Source organism: Labrus bergylta, chromosome 13 (genome assembly GCF_963930695.1).
Source record: "Labrus bergylta chromosome 13, fLabBer1.1, whole genome shotgun sequence".
In the NCBI taxonomy this organism is placed as follows: domain Eukaryota; kingdom Metazoa; phylum Chordata; class Actinopteri; order Labriformes; family Labridae; genus Labrus; species Labrus bergylta.
This window is the reverse complement of record NC_089207.1, coordinates 29015450-29040102: the sequence shown is the minus strand read 5'-3', so window position 1 is coordinate 29040102 and position 24653 is coordinate 29015450. Positions and strand designations below refer to the sequence as shown.

Here is a 24653-nt window from a genome sequence, read left to right as displayed (position 1 = left end):
GGGTTGTTGGAAAGAGAAAAATGAAAATGAGCTTGGTGGTCAAAAAAGGTGATCATACAGGAGGAGAATAAAAACGGCATGGACACACCTTTTTGAGTTTGTGAAGGAGAGCGAGTCTGTTGGTGCGTTTCTGCGTCTTCCTGCTCCTGGACTCGTCTCAGCAGCTGTTTTATCTCATTGTCATATTCAACCCATTCAGGCACTATCCTCGCTGCAGCTGTTAGCTTGGGCTCCTTGGTCTTTGGGTTATTGCACTGCAGCAGAAAAAAAAGCAGACAAAACACATCAGTCACGCCACCAGCGCCACTTTCTCCCAACAAGTCTTAATGCCATTCCCAGCACTGTCTGTGGCAGCCATTTGAACCTAATTTGATTTCCAATTCTGTTAAAAGGACATTACCCCGTGTCTTGTATCTGAATTACCAAGTGGGTGTCCTAAACCGCAATGAGACAATGCTTCCTATCCCAGTCTGCTGGAGCCACGCCAGTAATTCTCTAAATTAGTTTAGGAGACTACACGATAGCTCCTCAGTCGTCTCCTAAATGCCAAGCAGCTTATAGACATTAGTGTCCTGGAATATTCAGCTTTTCTGTGCTGCAGCAGCTACAGCTCACTGTTAGAACAAAAACATCTGAAAACATGATGTTGTCATCATCCGTGTCTTCCACACATGAAAAAAGTGTTATTGTTGTTAAGACTGAAGGGACTTACTGACAGGAATAATTCATGATTCAATATTAAGCAATTCCCACTATGCTAGTTAGCTTTTCCTCACATTCCTGATCAGTATCATTGCTCTAGAACTTACAAGGTCTATAGTCTTAGCTGTGACTTTGGAAGTGTCATCACACCATGTCTCACACCAAAGCCACTCCTGTGGGAGGGACTTGATGGCCACCTGGTGGATCATATTGTTTGGAAGGTCCTAGAAGAATAAAACAAAACATGAATTTATTTGGAATTTAAATACATGAAAAATGAAACTTTAAGAACAAACTCTTTTCCTAAAGTCTCACACCTGGTCCAGGTTGGACAGACTGTTGGGGTCTTGGCTCAAGGCTTGGTACTGGCCTCTTAATCGGTCCCCGGCTGCAATCTTCCGAAACTTCTTCAAGTCTACGACGTACAGTGCACTGAAGAGAGGGAAGGAAGAGAAAGCAGGTGTGAGTAAACCATTCCCTGCACTGGAGAGCCCATAGGAATGACTTAATATAACTAAAATAACGACACAATAAAAGATAATTACCCTCCAGGCCCGTTCAGATAATTGCACCTAACATGCCATATTACTAAACAAAACACTGTAGACTTTGTAGTTCCACTTATTAGATTTTGTTCTGCCAGAGGATATTCACCACATAATGTTTATCTGGACTCCCTGATGACGATCATTCACCCTCACTGCCTTTGTCCTGCCACAGCTAAGCAGCACACTGGCATCCATTCAAATCACTGTGGTTTCAGACTTTTTCTTTTTTTTTTCAGTTTTCATCAGCCAGAAGTAAAGTGGAAAGTTTCTGCCCGCGCTATTCAGCCACTGGCCGGCCGATTAGCTCTGACACTGACTGAGGGGGAACTCGGTGTCAGAGGCCTGGCACAGAGCGGAACTTTTTATTTCTAATCTAGTGATTTATGTAAGACACACACCGTGGCTGCATCCGAGAATCAGACGCTCAAATATCCACAGAATGTTTTACTATAATTGGTGGGGTATGGTCACCATGGAAACTAGATGAACACAATACCTTTGGGTAGTGATGCCACAATTGTCTTTAATTTTTAAATTCCTTTTCCTTCCGTTTTTTTTGATTCAAAATAGTCTGAAAAGATGCGGCAGAATTTAATGCGATTTGATTTTAGCTTGCACAGAGGGATCTTATTTTACTTTGCTGACAAATCAAAATATATGAAGTGTTCTTTACAGAGCCAACAACTGGCATGTGACTTCATCTGTACTGGCTGATTAAAGTGAGATTTTACAACTCCTTGAAAGTACAACTTTGTCTGGTTCCTGAAGTTTTTTAAGTTTCAAAAAGATGGAGGAACAAAACAAATCCAGCACTTCAACTCTCTAAAAACACAAAAACAAAAAAACAGTTCCTCTTCTTTTGTTATTTTTAGTTCTTCTCCCAAATATGACACACTCTTGCAGGATAATGAATAATTCCTCAAGATGATTCACTGAATCCAAGCCACAATGAAGTGAAAGATGGATTTTCATGATTGTGATACGCGAGGCGTTGCAGAATATTCTGGCTTTTTTTTGGGAGAGGGCGAGGGGGGTTTGTTTTTATCTTTATTAGACAGGACAGCTGAGGAGAAACAGGAAATGTGGGGAGAGAGAGCGGGGGGTGACATGCACCAAGCTGTCAGGTTGGGGAGTCAAACCTGTGACCAGTGCTATGAGGACTGTAGCCTCTGTACATAGAGCGCCTGCTATACCAAGTGAGCTAAGCCAGCACCTTGTGGATGGTAATATCTAAATTCTTTGATTTATTATGCTGCCTTCCCATAATGTATTATATCAGAGATCGTTTAAAGCATTCAATGCAGTTTTCTAAAAGAAGCAGACCTGATATGGTATTTCCTGTGTCCCAGATGTGAGGCCCAGTAGCCAGATTTCCAGAAGCGATAGCCTTCCATCTCCCTGCGGCTATCACAAAACGGTGTGTAGCCATACGGAGCCCCCTCCAGGTCTAAATCCCTCAACTCCTTCAGATCAGCCCGAACGATCTGTGAGGAAGATACATTTGTAAGTATGAAGACCAACGACACATTTTCACACCAGTACGGGGCAGTGGTAGTAGTAGTCGTCGTCAAGACACTTAACCCAAAGTTGTTCCTGCTGCTTCATCAACACCATGTCAATGTGTATAAATGGGATTAGCTAATACTGATGGACATTTTACATAACAGCCTTTACCATCAGTGTGTGAATGTGTAGGTGTGACCTGCGGTGTAAAAGCACTTGACTAGAGAAAAGACTAGAAAAGTGCTACATACAAGCTCGAGTCCATTTACCATCTACAGACAACACTCTCACGAACAGTTGCAAACTTACACAAAGCTCTCGGTTCAATTTGATCCTCACCTGGTCAGCGTCGACAAAGATGATCTTGTCCACAGCCAAAGGGAATAGAACATCGAGGAAGAGGATCTTGTATCCCCAGATAATCCGCTGCTTCTCAGTCTGCTGGTGGAGCCAGCGAGGCCACTTGTATTGAACCAACTCGTACTGAAAGCTGTACTTCTCCGCCATGTCAGAGATGGTCTCCTAAACACAACAAACACAAACACCAGCATTTTAATAAACAAAGTAAAAGAGCCCATTTTGGAAAACATTTTAGATATGTGCTCAATTATGTTTACAATATAAATATATATATATATAATATATAAATATAATTCAAATCAATGGATACAGATTGTGAACATTACACTTGGATATGTACACTGGTGCTAAGTAGTCATGCACAAGTTTCCATTATAGACAATCATAATTAGAATATAAAAGAACAAAAGCAATAACAATTCAAAATGTTCAGAGGGTATATCAGGAAGACATTGAACATAGAGCAACACTTTACATGTGACTTTATCAATCATAGAAGAAAACAGATAATGTTGATAAGTTTGTGAGGCCTAGCTAAAGGCCAAATATGATAATGGATGTGTTACAAGCATAAAAGGCAGAGAAGATAGATAGATAGATAGATAGACACGCAGACAGACAGACAGTCAGGCAGGCAGACAGACAGACACACACACACACACAGACACAGACACAGACACAGACACAGACACAGACACAGACACACAGACAGACAGACAGACATAGACACAGACACAGACACACAGACAGACAGACATAGACACAGACACAGACACAGACAGACACAGACAGACACACAGACACACAGACAGACAGACACAGACACAGACACAGACACAGACACAGACACACAGACAGACAGACACAGACACAGACACAGACACACAGACAGACAGACACAGACACAGACACAGACACAGACACACAGACAGACACAGACACAGACACACAGACAGACAGACAGACAGACAGACACAGACACAGACACAGACACACAGACAGACACAGACACAGACAGACAGTCAGACAGACAGACACACACAGACAGACACACACACACACACACACACACACACACACACACACACACACACACAGACACACAGACACACAGACAGACACACAGACAGACACAGACAGACACAGACAGACACACAGACAGACACAGACAGACAGACAGACACACAGACAGACACACAGACAGACAGATACCTTATTGATCCTGCAGGAAGAGTTGTTGTGAATAGCGATGCATTAGGATAACTGAAAAGCTTGTAAGCCAATATTGATGCAAGAGTGAAGGGAAAGTGGTATTATATAAAGTGCAAGACAGCTGGACATACTAAATAAACAACATTTCAGATTTCAGCTCGCTTCCAGGCATGTCAGCTATTTTTCAACTAGACTTATAGAAAATCAAGGAGAGGAAAAACCCAAAAACTTAGAATAAAAAAACCTCAGAAGAGCTTGGATGAAGTTATTCTGAACAAGTCGAAAAACAAAGCTGTTATATTCATGGAGGGAGTGGTGAGGTGAGGGGGGTACCTTGAAGGATGGGGAGAGGTAATTCTTGAGGAACCAGAACTTTACAGGTGTCTTGGTGTGCCGAAGGACCGACAGCATCATTATTCTGACAAAAGACAGAAAGTGTGAAGGAGCAGTTTGAGGACCAGGGCTGAAAGAAATGTGATGTGAAGAGGTGAGCTGGTGAACTGAAAGTGACCCACCTCAGAAAACGCTCATACAGATGGCCCGAGGCCACAGAAAATATGTTGAGAATATCCTCTTTCTTCTTCTCTCCGTCATTTTTCTTTGAGCTTCCACCCGTAATGCTGTAAATGACACACACATACATGAGCCTTGTCTGTTTTGATTTGTGTATGGTAACAGTCTACAGGACACATTTTGGATGATTTTTTGTAGAAGAACATGAAACAGTCAAATCAGCCAGCAGAAAATCGTTTCAAACAAACCATGCATACTGTGTTTTTAAATGACATTTAAGATATGGAAGTGGCAGAGCTCTGGTAAGCTTGTTTGATGTGATCTCTAGAGATCTTAAAGAATAACTTTGCCAGAACGGATGCAGCTGAAATATTGAAGCAGCCCTTTATTTTAATACACCCTGGTAAGTCGAGAGTCCATAAAATGAAGAATTGGAAATGATTCATTTGAATTAAATAGGTAACAGCTAACCAGAGAGTTAAGATTTAAATGTGCCACTCGAGGACAGAGTGGGATTCTGGTAAAAAAAAAAAAAACATACCCTTCCCTCCCCTGGTATCTCCACCCATGGACTCCACCTCCAGCCTAGAACAACACTTTTGAGCAAGTCGGCCATTTTTATTCTCGCTAGCGAAGGAAGTGATGTCTAGCGGGAAAACTGAGGGGGGGCTCATTGCATTTGAAGAGACACACACACCAAAACGGAGCGTTCTGAGAAAGCTGGTTTATACAGGGTCACAAATATCCTCTGGTGCTTGATTCATGTTATTTTTTGACCACAGCACAGCACAGATGTTTCATTTAGACCACATGGGACTGTTTGAAAAGGTGGAAAAGGGGGAAAAATATGTCTTCTTTAAAGAAGAAATTAAAGCTGAGAAAGGAGCAACTTGTTGGAGTTAAGGGATAAAGTTTAAATTTGTACTTCTTGTGAATGAACTGTGTGTGCTCAGAGAACCCTTTGCACTGCTTTATCTAGTGTTCCAACAAGAATTCAATCAATTATTTAATTGATTGCCTGAAATAATGAACCTTGATTTTGCTCGTTATGCAGAAAAGTGAGAATAGACAAAAGTATATTTTCATAAAACAAAATCTAATTCCTAATCATGTGTCTATGACGCTAGAGTTAGGCACGAGGTGTGACGTATATTTAATATTGGGATCAGGGAAAATAATGTCTGAAAGAAAAACTTAAGGTTAAAGTTTCACTAGCTATCCAAAAAGTGACAACCCAAAGGGTAAGAAAAAAATCACTTTATGCACAAAACAATCTGGTCATCACCATGTGACACAGCATATAAGGCACATCCCCCAGGTGAAATTATGTGTTATCAGGGACTCTCTTGAGATACCAGCACAGACGCCACTCTCCACACTTCTGAACTATCAGCAGCATCAAACCCCAACAGCCACTGGAAAGCAATGGCTCATGATGCAAGGCACATTTAGCAGACAGAAATCAGGACTTATGCTGGAGGGTGGATGTGTCTGCAGTCAAACTGTGTGTCCTTGTCTGTAATAGACTGCTGATGAGGGAAGGAGTGTCTCTCCCACACTCCATCACAACCCCAGCCTCTGCCTTCTGGGCTTCTCGGAGACACAACTGAGTGAGAGCAGGGGTACTGTGTCTCTCTGTATGTCCTCTAAAACCAACTACACATGAACAAGAGACTGACTAGCAAGCAAGTAACATCCATAAAACAAACTCTATGTGTCCCAGGATGCTGCGTTTTCTCTTTCCACCAAAGTCAGTCTTTCTTAAAACAATTATTGCATTTTTCTCCGGCATTCCTCCTCAAATCTCATCACTGCTCTCTCTACTCGAGCAGTTTGCTTCTGGGGAGTCACCACACATCTGTAGAGTCCGGGGATACCAACTGAATGCCATGACTAAGCCGGACATTACAAAGGGCCTCCAGCACCTCAGTGGGCCTCCCAAGATAAGCAGCTTTAGAGGGTCAGGTGAGAGCCCGTTTGGCTGCCTCACTTGAGATAATCTGGACCGCTAGAATGATCAACAAAGCTCTGGATAAATCCTGATTAGTGGATGGCTCTATCTGGACGATACTCTACTTTTATTTTTCCCTCTAACTCCTCACGTTGAGCAGAATTATTGTCTTACATCTTTGTGGAGAAGTAAACATCCAGATGAGTTGAATGTGTGTACAGTAAAGCATTATGCTAGGTCATTGGTTCCCAACCTGGGGTTCTGGCCCCTACAGGAGGGACGGGGTTGGGGGCTGGGGGCTGGGGGGGTTGTCTGCTCTGAGGTTGTCAAAATTAGATATGTACATATTGACTAAAATCATAATAAAACACTTACTGGATAGTGTATCCGGTCTGGTAACAACAAGTGTGTAGACATATTCTGTTGGGATTTTATCAATGAAAACTATTCAGCCACGCATGTTTTTTTTTCTGATAGAAAATAATAGTGGCAGAGGCCTCTTCTAAAACTCTCCAAGGCCCAAGGTCACTTGGGTAGAGAAGTGTCCTTCACCTAAAACCTGAATTACACCTCAGAGAACACAGTCCCGGATGCCCCCTCTCAACCTGTGTGGCTCTTATGTTTCTGAGTTCAAAGGTCAGCATTAAGGACATGAAACCCTCAAAGTTTCTCAGGCTGAGAGTAACAGAAGAAAGGCCTTCGATTCATCCTTCTCCCCCAGCCAGGAATAAAGAAAAAAAATAGAGGACACACACAATGAAGGAATCTCAAAGCTCTGAAGGAGAGCATGTCAGAATGAAAGAAAATAAAATAAATCTATTTTCCCTCACTATTGCTTCATAGAGAAAACGCTACCTATAAAGATGCCACAGTTTGTAACAGCTCTGTCACTTAGACCGACTGATGCTTGCTGATGCATGGATTCACCTCACTAATTCTTCAGAGGAGTGAGATCAATATACAAGCTTCAGACTGGCACTTTAGAACAAAATCCCTCACAGCACTCTGTGGTTACAAATAAAGCAATGTGTTTAAAACACATCTTAACTTTCAAATATACAGTGGGTACGGAAAGTATTCAGACCCCTATTTTTCACTCATTTTTTCATTGCAGCCATTTGCTAAAATCAATTTTATTTCTCATTAATGTACACTCAGCACCCCATTTTGACAGAAAAAAAACAGAAATGTAGACATTTTTGCAAATTTATTAAAAAAGAAAAACTGAAATATCACATGGTCATAAGTATTCAGACCCTTTGCTGTGACACTCATATTTAACTCACATGCTGTCCATTTCTTCTGATCCTCCTTGAGATGGTTCTGCTCCTTCATTGGAGTCCAGCTGTGTTTAATTAAACTGATTGGACTTGATTAGGAAAGGCACACACCTGTCTATATAAGACCTTACAGCTCACAGTGCATGTCAGAGCAAATGAGAATCATGAGGTCGAAGGAACTGCCCAAGGAGCTCAAGGTTACAAAAGAATTTCTGCAGCACTCAAGGTTCCTAAGAGCACAGTGGCCTCTATAATCCTTAAATGGAAGAAGTTTGGGACGACCAGAACTCTTCCTAGACCTGGCCGTCCAGCCAAACTGAGCAATCGTGGGAGAAGAGCCTTGGTGAGAGAGGTAAAGAAGAACCCAAAGATCACTGTGGCTGAGCTCCAGAGATGCAGTAGGGAGATGGGAGAAAGTTCCACAAAGTCAACTATCACTGCAGCCCTCCACCAGTCGGGGCTTTATGGCAGAGTGGCCCGACGGAAGCCTCTCATCAGTGCAAGACATAAGAAAGCCCGCATAGAGTTTGCCAAAAAACACATGAAGGACTCCCAGACTATGAGAGAAGATTCTCTGCTCTGATGAGACCAAGATTGAACTTTTTGGCTTTCATTCTAAGCGGTATGTGTGGAGAAAACCAGGCACTGCTCATCACCTGCCCAATACAATCCCAACAGTGAAACATGGTGGTGGCAGCATCATGCTATGGGGGTGTGTTTCAGCTGCAGGGACAGGACGACTGGTTACAATTGAAGGAAAGATGAATGTGGCCAAGTACAGAGATATCCTGGAAGAAAACCTCTTCCGGAGTGCTCAGGACCTCAGACTGGGCCGAAGGTTCACCTTCCAACAAGACAATGACCCTAAGCACACAGCTAAAATAACAAAGGAGTGGCTTCGGAACAACTCTGTGACCATTCTTGACTGGCCCAGCCAGAGCCCTGACCTAAACCCAATTGAGCATCTCTGGAGAGACCTGAAAATGGCTGTCCACCAACGTTCATCATCCAACCTGACAGAACTGGAGAGGATCTGCAAGGAAGAATGGCAGAGGATCCCCAAATCCAGGTGTGAAAAACATTCCCAAGAAGACTCATGACTGTACTAGCTCAAAAGGGTGCTTCTACTCAATACTGAGCAAAGGGTCTGAATACTTATGACCATGTGATATTTCAGTTTTTCTTTTTTAATAAATTTGCAAAAATTTCTACATTTGTTTCTTTTCTGTCAAGATGGGGTGCTGAGCGTACATTAATGAGAAATAAAATGAACTTTTTTGATTTTAGCAAATGGCTGCAATGAAATAAAGACTGAAAAATGTAAAGGGGTCTGAATACTTTCCGTACCCACTGTAGCTGTCAAACCATTACAATTGTAATCACGTTTAAGCGCAAAATTTCAATAGTTCATTGCAATCTATCACATTTTTAATCGCATGTTTGAAATTCAATTAATATTTCACAATTTGAAAAAAAATTGTTAGGCTTTTATTTTTAAATTTTGTACTGTCTTAAGCTGAGCGTACTTTACTTGCTGTTTGAATTAAACCTATTTGAATTATGGATCTAAAACAAAATGAAAACAGCTCAAAGGAACTGTAACAAAGTGAATGTTTGATGTCATGAGGTTTTTTAATGAAATTAGATATTCAAAGATGAAGCAGTAACATCATTTTCCATCACTGTGACTACAGAGAAACAGAGGCTGGTCCACAGTGCGCCTTCATCATGGCATGTTGTTATTATTCACCGTAAAAAAATGAATGCATTAACTTCAGCCTTAATTACTCACAATTAACTAGTTAATGCGGAAAGCCTACTTTCAAACTGACAATAGTTCACTGGTCAAGGTCTACATAATGTCTGTGATGAAATATTCAAACATTTCTCCAGACAGTCTGTATTTCTGAGTTCTACAGTCATTGTAAGATCTATTTTCATCAGGACTCTTGTTTAATATAAATGCCTTTATCTTAATTAAACATAATGTCCCAACTTAGGCTAACAGCTGTCATGACTGAAGACAAATAAAACAGATGAAATTATTTGGTTCAACTCTCCAGATCTAATTATTCACACAGAAAAGAACAAGAATATGATTATATGTGATTAGACCTTTTGCTTACATCTTGAAATGTATTCACCCTTGTTTTGAAAAGGTGGAAACACCTGATTCATTAAAAAAAAAGGGGGGGGGGGGACTATCTTATCAGTCAAGTTTGAGTACAGTCACTTAAGGTTGAATAAGCTGGATTCTAGAGACATAATTGATCCTTATCTATATTCAAATACAATCACAACATGGATAATGGTTTTAATATGACATTTAGAGATGCACTGATTGTGAAAATCAGGGCCAACCAATACCGATGTTTAATATAACAATTTGGCCGATTGCTGATTCCAATGTTTTTTCCATTACTTTTTGTTGTAAGACTCCCACACTGCTAACGTATTTTTTCTCGTTTGACCATGAAAACAGATCAGTTTGTCCAAGAGATGACTTCCTCTGCCCAATAAAAAAACATCTTCTCTGAAACAGCAGTCAGTGGTACTAGCCTACCAGCATTTATTGGATGCAACACAACAGATAGACATCAGCAACTGACCCATGCCACATTAGATGCAGATGAGCCGATGTCTGTCAACAGGGACTATACCAGCTCATATCAAAGTTAAACCGATGCATCAGTGCATCCCTAATGACATTCAATTATTAATCCATTCTTCCATCTTTCCCTTTTAGTTTTTGTACTTGGGTCTGCTGATCCAAACGATAGCCTAGGTCTTATAATAACAGAGGAAAAAGCCAGGAGCTTGTTTTACCTCTGCTTCTCTCCTCTTTCTTGTGTCTTGGACAAATTGTTGCAGCTGCATTTTACAAACAAAGCTGATTGTCTTTTGACTTTTGGTTAAGGCCTTCTTAAGTTGGTTAGACCTATACTTGAGCATTGCACCTTCATGCAGGATCAACATATGCACTGAATCCTGATGTGCCGCTCCTCTTCAGGGCCTCAACCAGAGACTATATAATCAATCAATCAATTGTTATTTGTATAGCGTCAACTCATAAAAAATGTTATCTCGAGAAACTTTACAAAAAGCAGGTAAAAGACCTTACTCATTGTTATGTTACAAAAAGCAGGTAAAAGACCTTACTTATTGCTATATTACAAAGACCTGGCCTATCCATCTATATAAGCCAAGTGCTTCTAACTCCTGTTGACCCCAAAAGGACAAACCTGACAAAAAAGGTCTTCCTGTTCTCCATCAAATGCTCAAACACAACGTTTCTTAACTGAGGTACCGAAGCACATCAAGCTGCCACATCTTCAACTTCTATAAGGAAGCAGTCCAGCCAAAGAACATGGTTCTCTTAAATAATTGTACATTGACACAAGCATAAGTAAAGCTTATTAGTACCGCTCTACCCTCTTCCCTTTTCTAACTGCTTCAGCAACAAACAGGTGACTATCTATTTTCCATGAACCAGTTTTGGTAGCCACAGGAACACTAGAGGCAGTATTATCTGCAATCTTATTAAACAACATATGGCTGATGATAACACAGAGGACAGTTCCTAAGCTTCAGAGACAATATTTAAATTGAAATGACAGTTTATGCATGGCTGGATGCATACAGGATTCAACACTACCTGAAGTGTTGCTGTTGTTCTTAAAAAAGACCACATGAATAAATGCAACATGAAACGGTAATATATAGCTTGTTAAAACATAGCTGTAACACCAAATACTGTAAGAAACTACAATTACAAGTCATTATCATTCATTATAAAACTTACTAGAGTGCTGCTGCAAATTGAAAACGACCAATAAACACTGCATGCTAATGAGTATGATGAAGACGTTTCAGGTGTTAAATAGGTTGCAGCAACACTGCCTACCTTTTCTGAAAAGTGCTCCAAACACTTCACACAGCAAGCATTAAGTGAGAAGACAGGATCACACAGTTAGGAAGTGTCGGGGGGAAAAAACACACAAATGCACACACACACACACACATACCTACAGAAGCACATATTTTTTGCAAGACTAGATCTTACAGCATAATATTGCAGTCTGGATCGAGGGGAGGAATTCGATCTCCTAAAAACCACAGTGGATAATCGACAAACAGGAGGAGGATGAGACAACTGACCAATCAATGAGCTAACAGTTGTTACTATCAATCATCTGGGGAAGGATTTAAAAACAGCTAGTATCAACCAAATTGTATCTGTACTTTATTTAACAGTACACACCTTGCTATGGAGTCCCATATTCCTTTGCTTTCACCACCTTCACTTAAAAGATCTTCATTGATCTTATCTGCCTTTTTCTGCACCTTTAGAGATAAAGAAGACAACAAACAATAATCTTATTTCAGTGATTTCATTAAGGATTGTGTTAAACTCCTCTTTTTTTAGAAAAATCAGTTGAATGATTATCTAATGTGATTAACAAATATACTCACTCTGACTTTGATGATCTTACTGTGGAAACTGTTAAGCACAACTTTGACATCTCCAGCGTCTGCAGGGGAATCAGTTCCATCGTGCCTGATAAAGAGAGAGAGAGAGAGAAAGTGGTCACTGTCACTGAGATTACAAACCAGTGTTCATCATCACTTCTGGGTCATGGATGTGCAGCTAGTTGGTCTAACACACATGGAGAAAACTCCAAAAACATGTTATTGAAACTGATCTTTTGTTTCCCTCATTGTTGGCCATGACTATTTGCAGCAGTCCACACATTTTAGTATTGCCAATAACATTCAGTTCTATTATTATTATGGGAGGTTCTTTGTATGTATAGGACAAAATGTATTTTGGGGCAACTGTGGATCAGTGGTAGAGTCCGTCTCCCAGCTGGAAGGTCGGGGGTTCGATCCCCTGCTAGTACCACATATCCAACGTGTCCTTGGGCAAGACACCTAACCCAAAGTTGCTCCTGCTTCTTCATCTGCGTTGTATGTGTATTAATGTTAGCTATTACTGATGTCCACTTTACATAGCAGCCTCTGCCTTCAGTGTGTGAATGGGTAGGTGCGGCCCGCAGCGTAAAAGCACTTGGAGTAGTCAGAAGACTAGAGAAGCTACAGTTTACAAGCTAAATTTAGTATTTAAATTATTTCACCTTGTTCAAGCTGGTCACCAAGATCAACAAACCAGAAAAAAAATTCCTCACAGGAGCATTAACTGGCAATCAGATAGCTGGACACTTTTTTGTTTTGTTTGTTTTAACAGTCAAAAAAAATCTTTATTTTACTGAACTAACAGACATTACAGAACTTTGAATCCTACAGGTTAGTATTGAACTTTTTTGTAAGAACATCTTTCAATCAAACTTAAACCATAAAGAACTAAACCCTTAGCAATCATTAACTATCATGAACTTGATTTTGATATTTATTGGTAAGATTCTGTTAAGCATAACACACAGAAAACATCTATGGAGATCAATCAGAAATGCATCCAAGTGTCTCAGTAGGCACGACTATGTATGTGTTTGATTGACAAGTGTGAGCTGGCCGGGGCAGATTGATATATAGAAAACAAACAGACAGCTGGGAAACTAAAGAATATGGAGCAGACCATTTACCATCTAAACACAACCAAGCTGTTATTTGAAGGGATTTATTTTTGACTATTCAATGTGACACAGTCGAATAGCTACATTAAAGCAAATCAACACAGCATGAACATTCATTATTGATCGAGGCAGCGGAGAGCTATGACTACTTTCTAAAGTGCTCTCAGAGACTATGTAGCTCTCATGCAACCTCTGAACCAATTAGTCTGATGTCTGTTTTAATCATGTGCTTGAGTCCACCATCTAAGAGACAGTGACTGAAATTGGTTCACATTGGTTCAGATGTTTAAGACAATGCAACAGTGAAAGAAAAATCTACAGTATGGACTCTAATGGAAGAGACAGCAGCCAATGGACCAACCACTGACTCAAGAGAAAAGCAGAGTCTGGGACAGCTGCCAGGGTCACACCGACCATATTCATTACCCTCAATCATCATTAAGAATCACCTTTCCTTTATTTTTCCCATCACTACTTCCCAGCCATGCTGTATAAACTGTCAAATTCAAATGAGAAAGTCTGTACAGTATCGATTGTGTAACGCCGGCCTTTCACTGTAATTGATTTAGGACTGATTTGCCCAATGAAGTATGTGTTTTGGCAGGCAGGATCTGCAGGGTCTGATGGTGAAGCACCAGAGAGCAAACTTCAGGAACAGATGAGCAATAGGCTAAGATGCACAGAAAGCCATTACGACCCCAGTGCTTACTAAAGGCAAAAAACCCTAACCGTATCACCATGATAAATGCCTCCTCCTTAGTGGACCGAAGGTGCAATTCCCCCCCCTCAAATTCTGCTTGTGTTTCCCCCACTCTGCTGTCACTGATGCAACTCAGCCTTTAGGACTTGTGTTAGAAAGCACCAGAGATCAATCTGTATCCTTGCTCTGAGGAGAGAGGAGAGCTGGCTGTCTCATTCATCGCTGTCAGGGTGAGGCACAGTGGCAGCACAGGCTGCAAGAGGAAAAGGCAGGCTGTTGGACCGGAGAGCGCGGACACTCCCACTAGCCTCTGATCGGCCACCTAACCAGAGCAGAGTGCCGCTAACCACAAGAATAATGACACTGCCAAGGTGAAAAATGACATCACCTCTTTGCTTCACCTGGAGGATTGGGGAATAAATCTTAGTTGTCTGATATGATTCCAGAAGAACCGAGGGCTGTATGTGTCCTAAATGTTATGTGGGAATAGCCAGAGAGGACAATATCTGTGATTGTAGGGACAACTAGTATAAGGCCCTACAGCTGCACATACAAACACAAAATGTATGGCTGGGATTTAAGTATCACAAATTGACAGTGAGAGATTATCAATCTTTTTCTTTTTTTAAATTTGTATAGCTCTTGTAGGAAGAGCAATGAGTTCCTTTAAAAAAAATAATTGTTGATTTGTTTCTAGATCTAAGAAGAAGCACTACAGCACATTTTAATTAAAGTAAAACAGCAGAATTAAAAGAATAAAAAGCATGAAATATTGCATTTTGCTCAAAATGAATCACCCAAACTGAATCACAACACAGTTTCCATTTGTCCTGGGAAATTAGACAACGCCAACGCACTCTGTCTCGTTTATGAAGCCTTTGACTCCTACGCCGTCCAAATGAAAACACGTTCTGCTGCAGATATTTTGCTGTCTGAGGTGGATGCCGTGGCAGGTGACCAGCTGAATCATCCCTCCACTCCGTCTTCTCTTTAATAGCACCCCTCTCCTCCCACTTGTCTCTCTTCCCCTCTGTAGTGAACACAACTCCCTGCACTCATCAAAACCTTGAGCTGCTACAGTGTCAGCAGCTCTCACTGTTACCATAGTGATGGGTTTCTCAGCCACCGGTATGTAATGGAGAGGTAGCTGAAAACAGCCTTGATGCTGAGCAACTGATGAAGCCACCTAATTAGCGTCATTACTTTAGAGGGTTTTTCTTTTTCTCAAATTAAGTTCATATCTGCAAGAAATGACAACAATGGAACTGGTGAGCACTCACGTGAGAATCTGATAGATGTCCTCTGATCTCCCTTTTCGTAATCTCAGGATCCAGGCACCAGGATTGGCTTTCAGCTGGAAATATCCCTGTTGTGGAAGAAACGCTAAACTGTTTAACTTCTAAACTTGATATAGAAGTTGATTATTATGATAGCCATGCTGTGTATCAACAAAAACTGCCTTAGCAACTCTAGTAGTAACTGTGGAAAGCTGCTGACCAGGTTAGCCATGACGATAGTATCGTACATAAGAAGGTCCTGACTCATGCCCAGGGTAAACTGCAGTCCTCGGGGAGGCTGCCCAGTCGACAGGTCAAAGCAGTGACCCTCCAGCAAGAGGTGCTCCAGCTCATACTCCGCTGTCACAACCCCGCTTACCTGGAGAGAACCGCAAATTAGCGAGGACAAAAACAACAACAACAACAACAGGAGAAGTGATTAATAGAGAGCAACTCCCCTCTCCTTAAAGAGGTGATAATGCCAAGAATGCTGCTTGTAATGATTAAGGAGCAGGATACCTCCTGCAGGTGGATGTTATCTAAGTCATGGGGGCTGCGGACAGCCTGCACCATCCAGCTCTCTGGTGTGATCATATTGAGGGTGAGGAGGGGAGACTCTTGGAGCTCTGTGAAGCGGGCAACTGGTCCTGGAGAAACGGTGTCGTTGGCCAAGAAATTTACATCAGACTCCAAGACAAAGCGGTAAAAGCTGTGAAATGACAAACGGAGGCTTACTTGTTGAACATACTTGTTGATTGCCCATTTAGATAGAATTTAACAGAGTAGAGGATTGGAATCCTGAATTGGTGAATATCCTACTTACACTATACCAAGTCGACAATTCAGACCGACAAAGGCAAAAGTCCTCTTCTGCAAGCATTGAAATCATGACATGTTGTGCAGCAGTCTTATTTTCTAGGGCAGGAGAGATGTGCTCTGTTGTGACAGCTCGGTATATACAATCTCTTCAAAGTGAGGGATCTAATACTATTACTGACTGTGTTCCTGCTCAGTTAATACCAGAAACATATGCAGCATTCTGTGCACCGAAATGTTCCCTTTCTCCATCATTACTCAGAGTTGTTTCAAATGTTAGCTAAGGGCTAATCTTTATGCTAATTGCTATTTTTCAATGTGACCTCTGACACTAAGATGTCATGATGAATTCTGATAATAATAACATAGGATATAATATTAACAGATGATACACAACCAATGCCAATACTTTTTATTCTGAATGTTTTTTCTTGTATTCAAAGTTGGATTATCACATTTCTTATTCTCATGCAAAGTTCTCTAAAGTTAATCCACACCACAGCAGCTGTGTTTGGGTAAACCAGAACACACAAGAGGGGCTGCTAGCAGTGTGAGATGGGAGCTGCTATCACAGCCCGGGAATGTTAGAAGGAAAAGGTTGCAGTTTGAGAAAGAGAATATCAGTACACAAGGGGGGTCTTCACCCGATCTGTTTGTTTGTGAGATGAGAAATTCACCACAAGAATAAAAGTGAGCGAAAGAAGAATAGCAGGCCTGTGGTCTCTGCTGCACTGAGAAGTATCAGATGAATTAAATAAACCACTTGCACTGGATGGGATTCATTATTTCCACTGACAGCAGTATCTCAAGGGTTGATATTACTAAGTTTATGGCTCTGCAATAGACATTCAGCAGTTTTTTTAACTAGATGTCATCCTAAAAGAGAACAAAGATCCTTTGTACACTTTTTTAATTAAGTTTCTTTTCTCATTTAAAAGCAAATTTATTCCTCAAGATGAAATGTTCCATTGGTTCTTGATCAACACCAGTGTTTAAAAGTTTTACTTCTGGGACCTCTGCCCAGTTTGTTGTATTTTCAACAGTTAAACGTGAGGGATGGTCTCAAGGAAAGCAACACAGAACTTCTCTATCACAAAAGCTGATTCGATCAAATGGTTCTGCATTGGGATACCCCTGACAATTTGACCAGCTTTGATTGCAAACTTCCATTTATCTTGAATGTGAAAATATTGTTTCCATTTTGTCAAAAGACAAGCAATTGCAACTTAAGGAAACAGGAAAGTGTAAAGGGTTGAGGAGGGGCTACTTTGAATTGATTTGTGTTATTTCAATTCAAGCTAGTTTCTGACAGAGGTCAATCAAGGTCATACTGTTAATCATCTCCTCAAACTGAAGCTAAACTCTGTCAGTGATTTCTGTCATTAGGCATTGGAAAAGAAAACGTTGAAGCCCTTTCAGGAAAGCTAAACTACAAACGACTCAACCCATTACAGAACAAATTAAAAAAAAAAAACACTTCAAATCACATAATGACTAACATTCACTCACTACTGCAAATGTTAATGAACAATTTCAACCTTTCATTTGTTGTTGTTTTTTTTTTATACTGTTGTTTTTACAGCGTGGCGTGAACCACAACGGTGCAAGCTGTAAGCAATTTGCCCGGAGATGTGAGGGGAGGCCCAAAGCAATAAGGTGGTGTTATTAAGCAGATTGAATCTGTGCAGTATAATCTTACAAAGGGAAGGAGCGAGGCAGAGATGCTAAGTCTGCAGTGGTCACAGGATACACAAACAAGCCAAACAGGGAAATTTAATTACTGTTGGAGCTGCAGCTTACCTCTTGAGGGGCATCTCGGACAACTTGGCCCTGCAATTCATAAACACCTGCAGTCTCACATTGACCACTTGACTGAGCACCTGCAGCGGTCACAGAAGATGAGATCCAATTAGGGATTCAGGAGTAACATGGAGCCCAGCCCAGCAGAAAGGTAGAAGACATGCATGCACCTTTTTTTATGGAAAATAAAAGGATTTGATGGATGAAGCATTTTTACATGATGTCTCTGATGATTGGTGATATAAAAAGTAATTACAAGTGTGTTGAACTGCCTTCTTTATACCATCCATGATGCTGATATGCTGGATTGATGTTTCCTGTATCACTGTTCGGTTTTCATACATTTTGCCAAAGAAATACACAGCAGACATCTAATGAGATTCAATCAAACTAAGTTCACTGAGGAAATAGTTTCTTAAAGGAAGAATGTGAGACTTTTTGATCCAGTAGATCCCTTGAGCACCAGCACTAAACCAAAACAAACTGCTGTTTGCAGACACCTCCGCTCTGCTCCTGCAGCACACCTCCAACCTCTCTCCACTCGCGTTCGCATGAAAGAGTTATCAATTAGAATGCACCATAATTAAGCACCATTGAGCACAACACTGTCCTAGGCTTGAGCTGCAATTGCCTGTGTCCTGCATTGTTATGTTAGCATGCTAATGTTAGCACACTTTGGTTAACTCATAGCTTCACATTGCACATAAATTGACACAGAATGACCGATATCTATAGACACCTACGTGACATCCAAAGAAACAGTGAGTAGGCTTTGTTATTCTTCTTTTCTCTCGTCCTTAACTGAAACAGATTTACACGCAAGGTCCATGTAAACACGGTCCCAACAATAACACAGCCAGCGGGACTCGAGCTTCTCACTCATTGTAAAGTCATGTACAAGAGACATTTACAGAGGATATACTTGATTACTGCAGTATTTATGTGTAAAGTGTTGCACATTCTTCCTTTAATGACCTAATCCGTTTAAGCAATAAATAGCATGCTTGTTTTTAGCTCACATAGGATGCATCCTCATACAGTAAAATAATCTAGATAGATAGATACTTAATGATCCCGAGGGAAATTCAATGGACTTTTTCTACTTTCTGATCAATTTTAACAACTTGAAGAATACTTTTAAGGTGTTGGCAGGACAACTATTTTCTAAACATATGCTTTGTACAGAACCTAACCATGAATCATCAGAGGCTTTGTGTTTCTGTACCCTTCCTTTCAGTGAAGAGATTTCAATGTGTCTCTGCTGTATTGAGAATCAATGGGAAGAAAAGAAAACAGCTTACAATCAGCAGAGATGACATCTTCTGTGCCTCCCGAGTGAGCGGGTCAACGATGGCCACAACATCATAGAGCACCTCATCTTCTCGTGGGGACAGTCGGAGCACGCTGTGAAAGAGGACGTCTCATAAAGTGGATTCAGCATCACAAGGTTATACAAAGTTTATTCAGCAAAACTGCAAATCAAAAGATTCGCCTTTCTAGACTGCTTGAAATGATGGCGTAGCAATTTTTTGGAACCATTCTAACAAAAGGAGAATTATAAATACTTCCCTGAGAGACTGCAGAGTCAACAGGACAGTAAACAGAGAAAAAATAAGTGTTGCCCACCTGTGGCTGTCTTTGATAAAGGCGACATCTCTCCTGACCTCTCCTTTGGGGGCTGCAGTGAGGAGGGCATCGACTTTCATGATTAAGTCACTGGCACTAAGGGAAGAGAGGTGTAGCGGGGTCAGTCCATCATTTATTAACACTACATGTTAGGAGAGAAGTCAAACAGAGCTCGCATAATGTTAAGTCCACCTGCTAACAAGGTGGACTCATTCATCCTTAATGGTGACATGCTCTAAATAATAGAACACTTGACATCGCACACATTTAGATTTCTTCTTCTCAAGAGAGCAATAGGAGGATTTTTTCCTTAGAAAAGCTTTAAGTCAAACTTAAGAATGAATAATATTTAAACTCCTCACAATTAAGCTCTAATGAAGGGATATTCACATGTTCCTCACAGACAGGTTAAGAGAGATTCAGGAGACTTTTTTGCATAAAAAGGCAGAAAAAACATACTGCTTTGGCTTCATCCCCATCTGCTTCACTTTGGCTTTGACTTTCTCTGCAGCACCACTCAGTGTTATCTTCTCCAGCAAGTGGAAATCCTCCAGGCTGAATTCGTCCTGCTCTTCAAACGGACCAAGGATCTAACATGGAGGAAAATCATGTGGTCAGGTCACAACTTTCTTACCAATTACATTTACAACTACTTTAGTAATTGTTACATGTCATGTGATTGAAAAGGTTATTTTTGCACTGTATTTAGTGTAGTGATTTTGTTTTCCCTTTCTCTATATTGGGAGGATAGTCCTGCCACTGCAGCACAGGAATGTGAAATGCTATCAAATGTTACTGCCATCTGAAAAGGCTGGCCTCTTTACGCATGCCTGTCAGCATCACTGTTGCTGTGACATCAGTCATCAGCTCCGTGCACACAGACTGACACTCACACAAACAAACTCAAGTGCAGATAGTGCCCGCTGTGACCTTAAAAGGAACATGCATGCTGATTTGACAGTACAAAGAAAGCTGGAAACATAGCAGCTTAAAGGATTCTACTCTACTGCATCAAAGAATGACAGCAGATTTTTATGAATGGGATATTGAAGGTTTATGTGGGAAGCTGTCGATCAGTACTCTAAAGAAACAAACAACATGTTCAGCTGTATTTGAGTTGAAGTCCACTTACCCTGCCGTTGCTAATCACTGCCTGCTGTCCAGGCCTCAGTTTCAGGACTTCTCGACAAAACAGCTGCTGACTGCGGATGAAATCCACTTCCAGTGTGTTGAACTTTTTCTCAAAGGCATCTTTGTCCATGCCCTGGAGCAGAAAAAAAAAAGTTTGTTTTGGATGTTAGATAAATGTGTTGCTATGTTTGCTCACAGTACATCAAGCACTTCGCTTTGTAAGATCCAAAAGACCAGCTGAAGGACCTTTCTCCCTTCACAACAGCCTGTCCAAAAAAAAAAAAAAAATGATGCATCGACAGGAATAATTATGAATGTGAGGCAAACAGAAAATTATTCACAATATTATTGATGCCTAGCATCAGCAAAAATCACTGCAGCTCTCAAACATAAAATATATTTCAGCCTGAGGACCAAGCTATAAAAAATGTGCCTGTGTGAGAATGAGATTAATCAATTTGTAATTAATTTAACAAACTCTTAATTAAGCCTCTGCCATTTTTTGTCTATAACAAATTAGGTGTGGGAGTGTGGAGGGTTTGTGGAGTCAGGTTATTAGTTTCTCCAACATCTCTCCTCAGGAGAACAGGTGAAATACCAATAATGTCAGCACAATCCAGTCAGCAAGTCTGTCTGGCAGCCAATAATAAACTCATATCCCTCGACTCTGTGTCTCAGCTCACACAGCCACCCCTACCTATCTTCCCGTTGCTATTTCCAGCCTATTCTCTCCCCATTGTTAAAGGCTGGTATAATTGAAGGGCAGTTTGTTATGGTTGGTCCCAAATGTAACCTGTGCTCTATGACATATTCCTGAGGGGGGAGGTAGGAGCTCTCCTGTCAGCTGATTTGTTGATGAGTGCCTGTGGATTTTTTTTTTATTCTGTGTAATGCTGTGTGGGTGGATAGCAGCACACTATGGCGTGGAGAACACAAGAACACCCTGCTTACTGCAGCAGAGTGACGGTCAGGCCTGGCTGAACACAGGAGGCTCACGCTACCATGAACGTTGAGCAGGAGCTCGGCCATTCATCAGGTCTTGGAGACCAGGTATCCAGCAGCACCTTTTAGTTACAGATTCAGCATGTGGAGCCCGCTTTGTGCTGCATGGCCCCCCTGTGACAGATCATGTGGAACTGACAGTGAGTAGGCCGCTTGCCTTGGCATCCACGGGCTGTGCAACATCACGCGTGCTCTAAATGTATTCTGTTAGCTGGTCTTCAGGGTAGGAAAGAGAAGATCGGCTCATCAATCACCATTTTCTTCAACTGTGCACTTAAACCAAGAAAGCAGTGGCAGACAGATCTCTGCAAGTGGTAACATCCAACCTTTGTTTTCCTTTGCCCTACTGTAAAACATTTTTGTTTTTTTCTAATTTCTATCCGTTTTGAAAAACATATTCCCCTTTAACAGATACTTCACCGACATATCTTATTACAAATATACGTATATATTAAATAATCAAAAAAATACTTTAATGTCCAAACAGTTACACTCAAACTGTTGCTTCACATATTGTTTAACATTGGACAATAAAAGGCTATAAAACCATAGGACGACATAAAACAGCTTACTATTCATATTGAGGGAGCTGTCCCTTAAATATCTCTGGTTGTGTGAGCCCATGCCAAGCAGTGTTGCAAATCAGTGAGGACTGTTTTATGGCAGTATTAGATTTAAAGTATTTTGCATCAATGTGATAAAGTACCTCAAGTACTTCACCTCTGTCATTCCTCTGGCCTGAAACAGCTTTTTCCATCTGGTTATTTTGTGTCTGTATGTTTTTTTCCCCAGTTGAATCGAACTTGTTTATATCGAAATGTAAAACGAGCATAACCATGACCAAATAAACCAACTTCTAAGTTGTTAATCTAGCACCTTCTGTTGTACACAAACAACGGGTTTTGTTTTGCTGCCATGCTTTCTTGGAGATTACATCCCCTCCCCCCTGAGACATTCATGTGTTTAACCCAACAGAGAGTCATTTTCAGTTTTCTAATCAGCCCATACTGCTGGCATCAAAACATATTTGTCAGCTGCTTTAGGCATTGTTACCATTCAGCAAATTGTGGTGGCTGCTGCAACAAATCAAAATTCCCCATATCTAGTTGAAACGATGATCATGGAAATGGTTCCTGTCAGCCAGGATGCAGATCGTTCCTGCTATAAACCCCATATGACATGAATTTTCCATCAACATTATGCTACTCACTAATCGGTTTACACATGTTAAAAGAATTGATATACTTACAACAACATGAGCTTTTGTTTCAGGGCATAAATAACTGTAAATGAGGGGTGAGGAAGGAACTCTATTTCATTGTGATTGTTGATGTGAATAGTTTTAAGACTGTCTGTCAAAGAATTACAGAGTTCTTTAAGGTCTGTGGGATTTTTATTGGGGATTAGTTGCCATAAAGGGGCTGGGGAAGATCCTGTGCAAAGATAAAAGTATGTTGATATTTTGTTTTAATTTCAGATGATATTTTAACACAAGGCCATTGTCAGAACAGGATTTATGACTTATATTATTATTGATAAGATGACCATGAGTTTTATATGAGAAGCTTTTGGTGCCAAACAGAGGGAGTACATTCTTTAATATTTAACTTACAGCAAACTAATACATTTTTAAGATTTTCAGAAATTATATAATTATTTAAATTTACCTGCATCAGTAAATCCTTCATCTTGGTCCCTTGTTGGAGGAGCTGGCTGCTCTCCTCTTTAAGGAGTTTTTGCACAAACTCTGCTGCAGCCTTATTCTTCTGGGTGATGAGAGAAGCCCAGAGAGCCCTGTACAGCACAGTGTTATCGTCGCTGGGCTTTCCGCTGGGGTTATCTATCACCCCCACACGCACTCCAGGGCTGGCCTTCTGCTTGCAGGCACACACACACACAGCAGTGATATAGTTCACACAAATATCATACATTCTCATATTTCCAGAGACTGTAGCTATTACTGAGGGAGAGAACTGGGAGGAGAGTATGTTGATCGCTAAAAGAGGTAACAGTAAAAGCGTCTCCTTTTCTGATAATACTATTAGCAAGCAATCTTTTTTTCATGACAAACACTAAATGCCTGCTTGTTCCTCTTAAGTTATCAACAGTGATTTATTTAAGAGGCATCTCTTTTCAGGAATTTTGTTAGTGAATGTGTTCAGAATTTATTAAGTACCGTATTTTCCGCACTATAAGGCGCACCGGAGTATAAGCCGCAGCAGCTAAATTGAATGATGTGTACATATATAAGCCGCACTGGACTATAAGCCGCAGGTGTTTTAATGTTTAATTACCATATGTAAGGGTTCGTGCACAGAGGGGATTGTCGGGAAAGAGATGGCTGCTTGAGGAAGCTCCCATTTAGCTGCATCATATGCATTTCTACGTTTGTTTTCCATAATGAGGGTTTGTGCATGAAAACTTCCTTTGCACAAACTGTCTTGCTCTCGTTCTGTCTCTCGTTCTGTCTCTCGTACCACTCTCGGTTCCACTTTTACTTTTGCGCGCTACCTGTCTCACTCTTTTCCGGCCTCCAGCTTTTCCTGCTGGAGCCCGCCGCTTAAAGGTGGGGGGGGCGCGGACCGGTCATAGAGCCCATAGAGTTGAAGTTGGTGGACTGTAACCTGTAAAATCCATAGAT

At 40.9% G+C, this 24653-nt stretch overlaps 1 protein-coding gene across 4 annotated transcripts in view; it reads right to left on the bottom strand.

The window, feature by feature from the left end:
• Positions 1-24653, bottom strand: part of uggt2 (UDP-glucose glycoprotein glucosyltransferase 2) — a 41987-nt gene that overhangs the window by 2391 nt on the left and 14943 nt on the right. The window contains exons 22-40 of one of the 4 annotated variants that reach the window (XM_065961959.1): positions 23680-23889; positions 21012-21143; positions 20339-20469; positions 19880-19975; positions 19555-19657; positions 18254-18333; positions 16157-16346; positions 15858-16016; positions 15641-15726; positions 12543-12627; positions 12331-12413; positions 11974-11997; positions 4841-4945; positions 4659-4743; positions 3093-3275; positions 2574-2734; positions 1020-1134; positions 810-926; positions 89-254 (exon numbers count right to left, since the gene is read on the bottom strand). In XM_065961959.1, coding sequence (XP_065818031.1) covers positions 89-254; positions 810-926; positions 1020-1134; positions 2574-2734; positions 3093-3275; positions 4659-4743; positions 4841-4945; positions 11974-11997; positions 12331-12413; positions 12543-12627; positions 15641-15726; positions 15858-16016; positions 16157-16346; positions 18254-18333; positions 19555-19657; positions 19880-19975; positions 20339-20469; positions 21012-21143; positions 23680-23889 — 2311 coding nt within the window. The remainder of the gene's footprint in view (positions 1-88; positions 255-809; positions 927-1019; positions 1135-2573; positions 2735-3092; positions 3276-4658; positions 4744-4840; positions 4946-11973; positions 11998-12330; positions 12414-12542; positions 12628-15640; positions 15727-15857; positions 16017-16156; positions 16347-18253; positions 18334-19554; positions 19658-19879; positions 19976-20338; positions 20470-21011; positions 21144-23679; positions 23890-24653) is intronic. The other 3 variants (XM_065961960.1, XM_020634474.2, XM_020634475.2) reach the window with 3 other exon arrangements.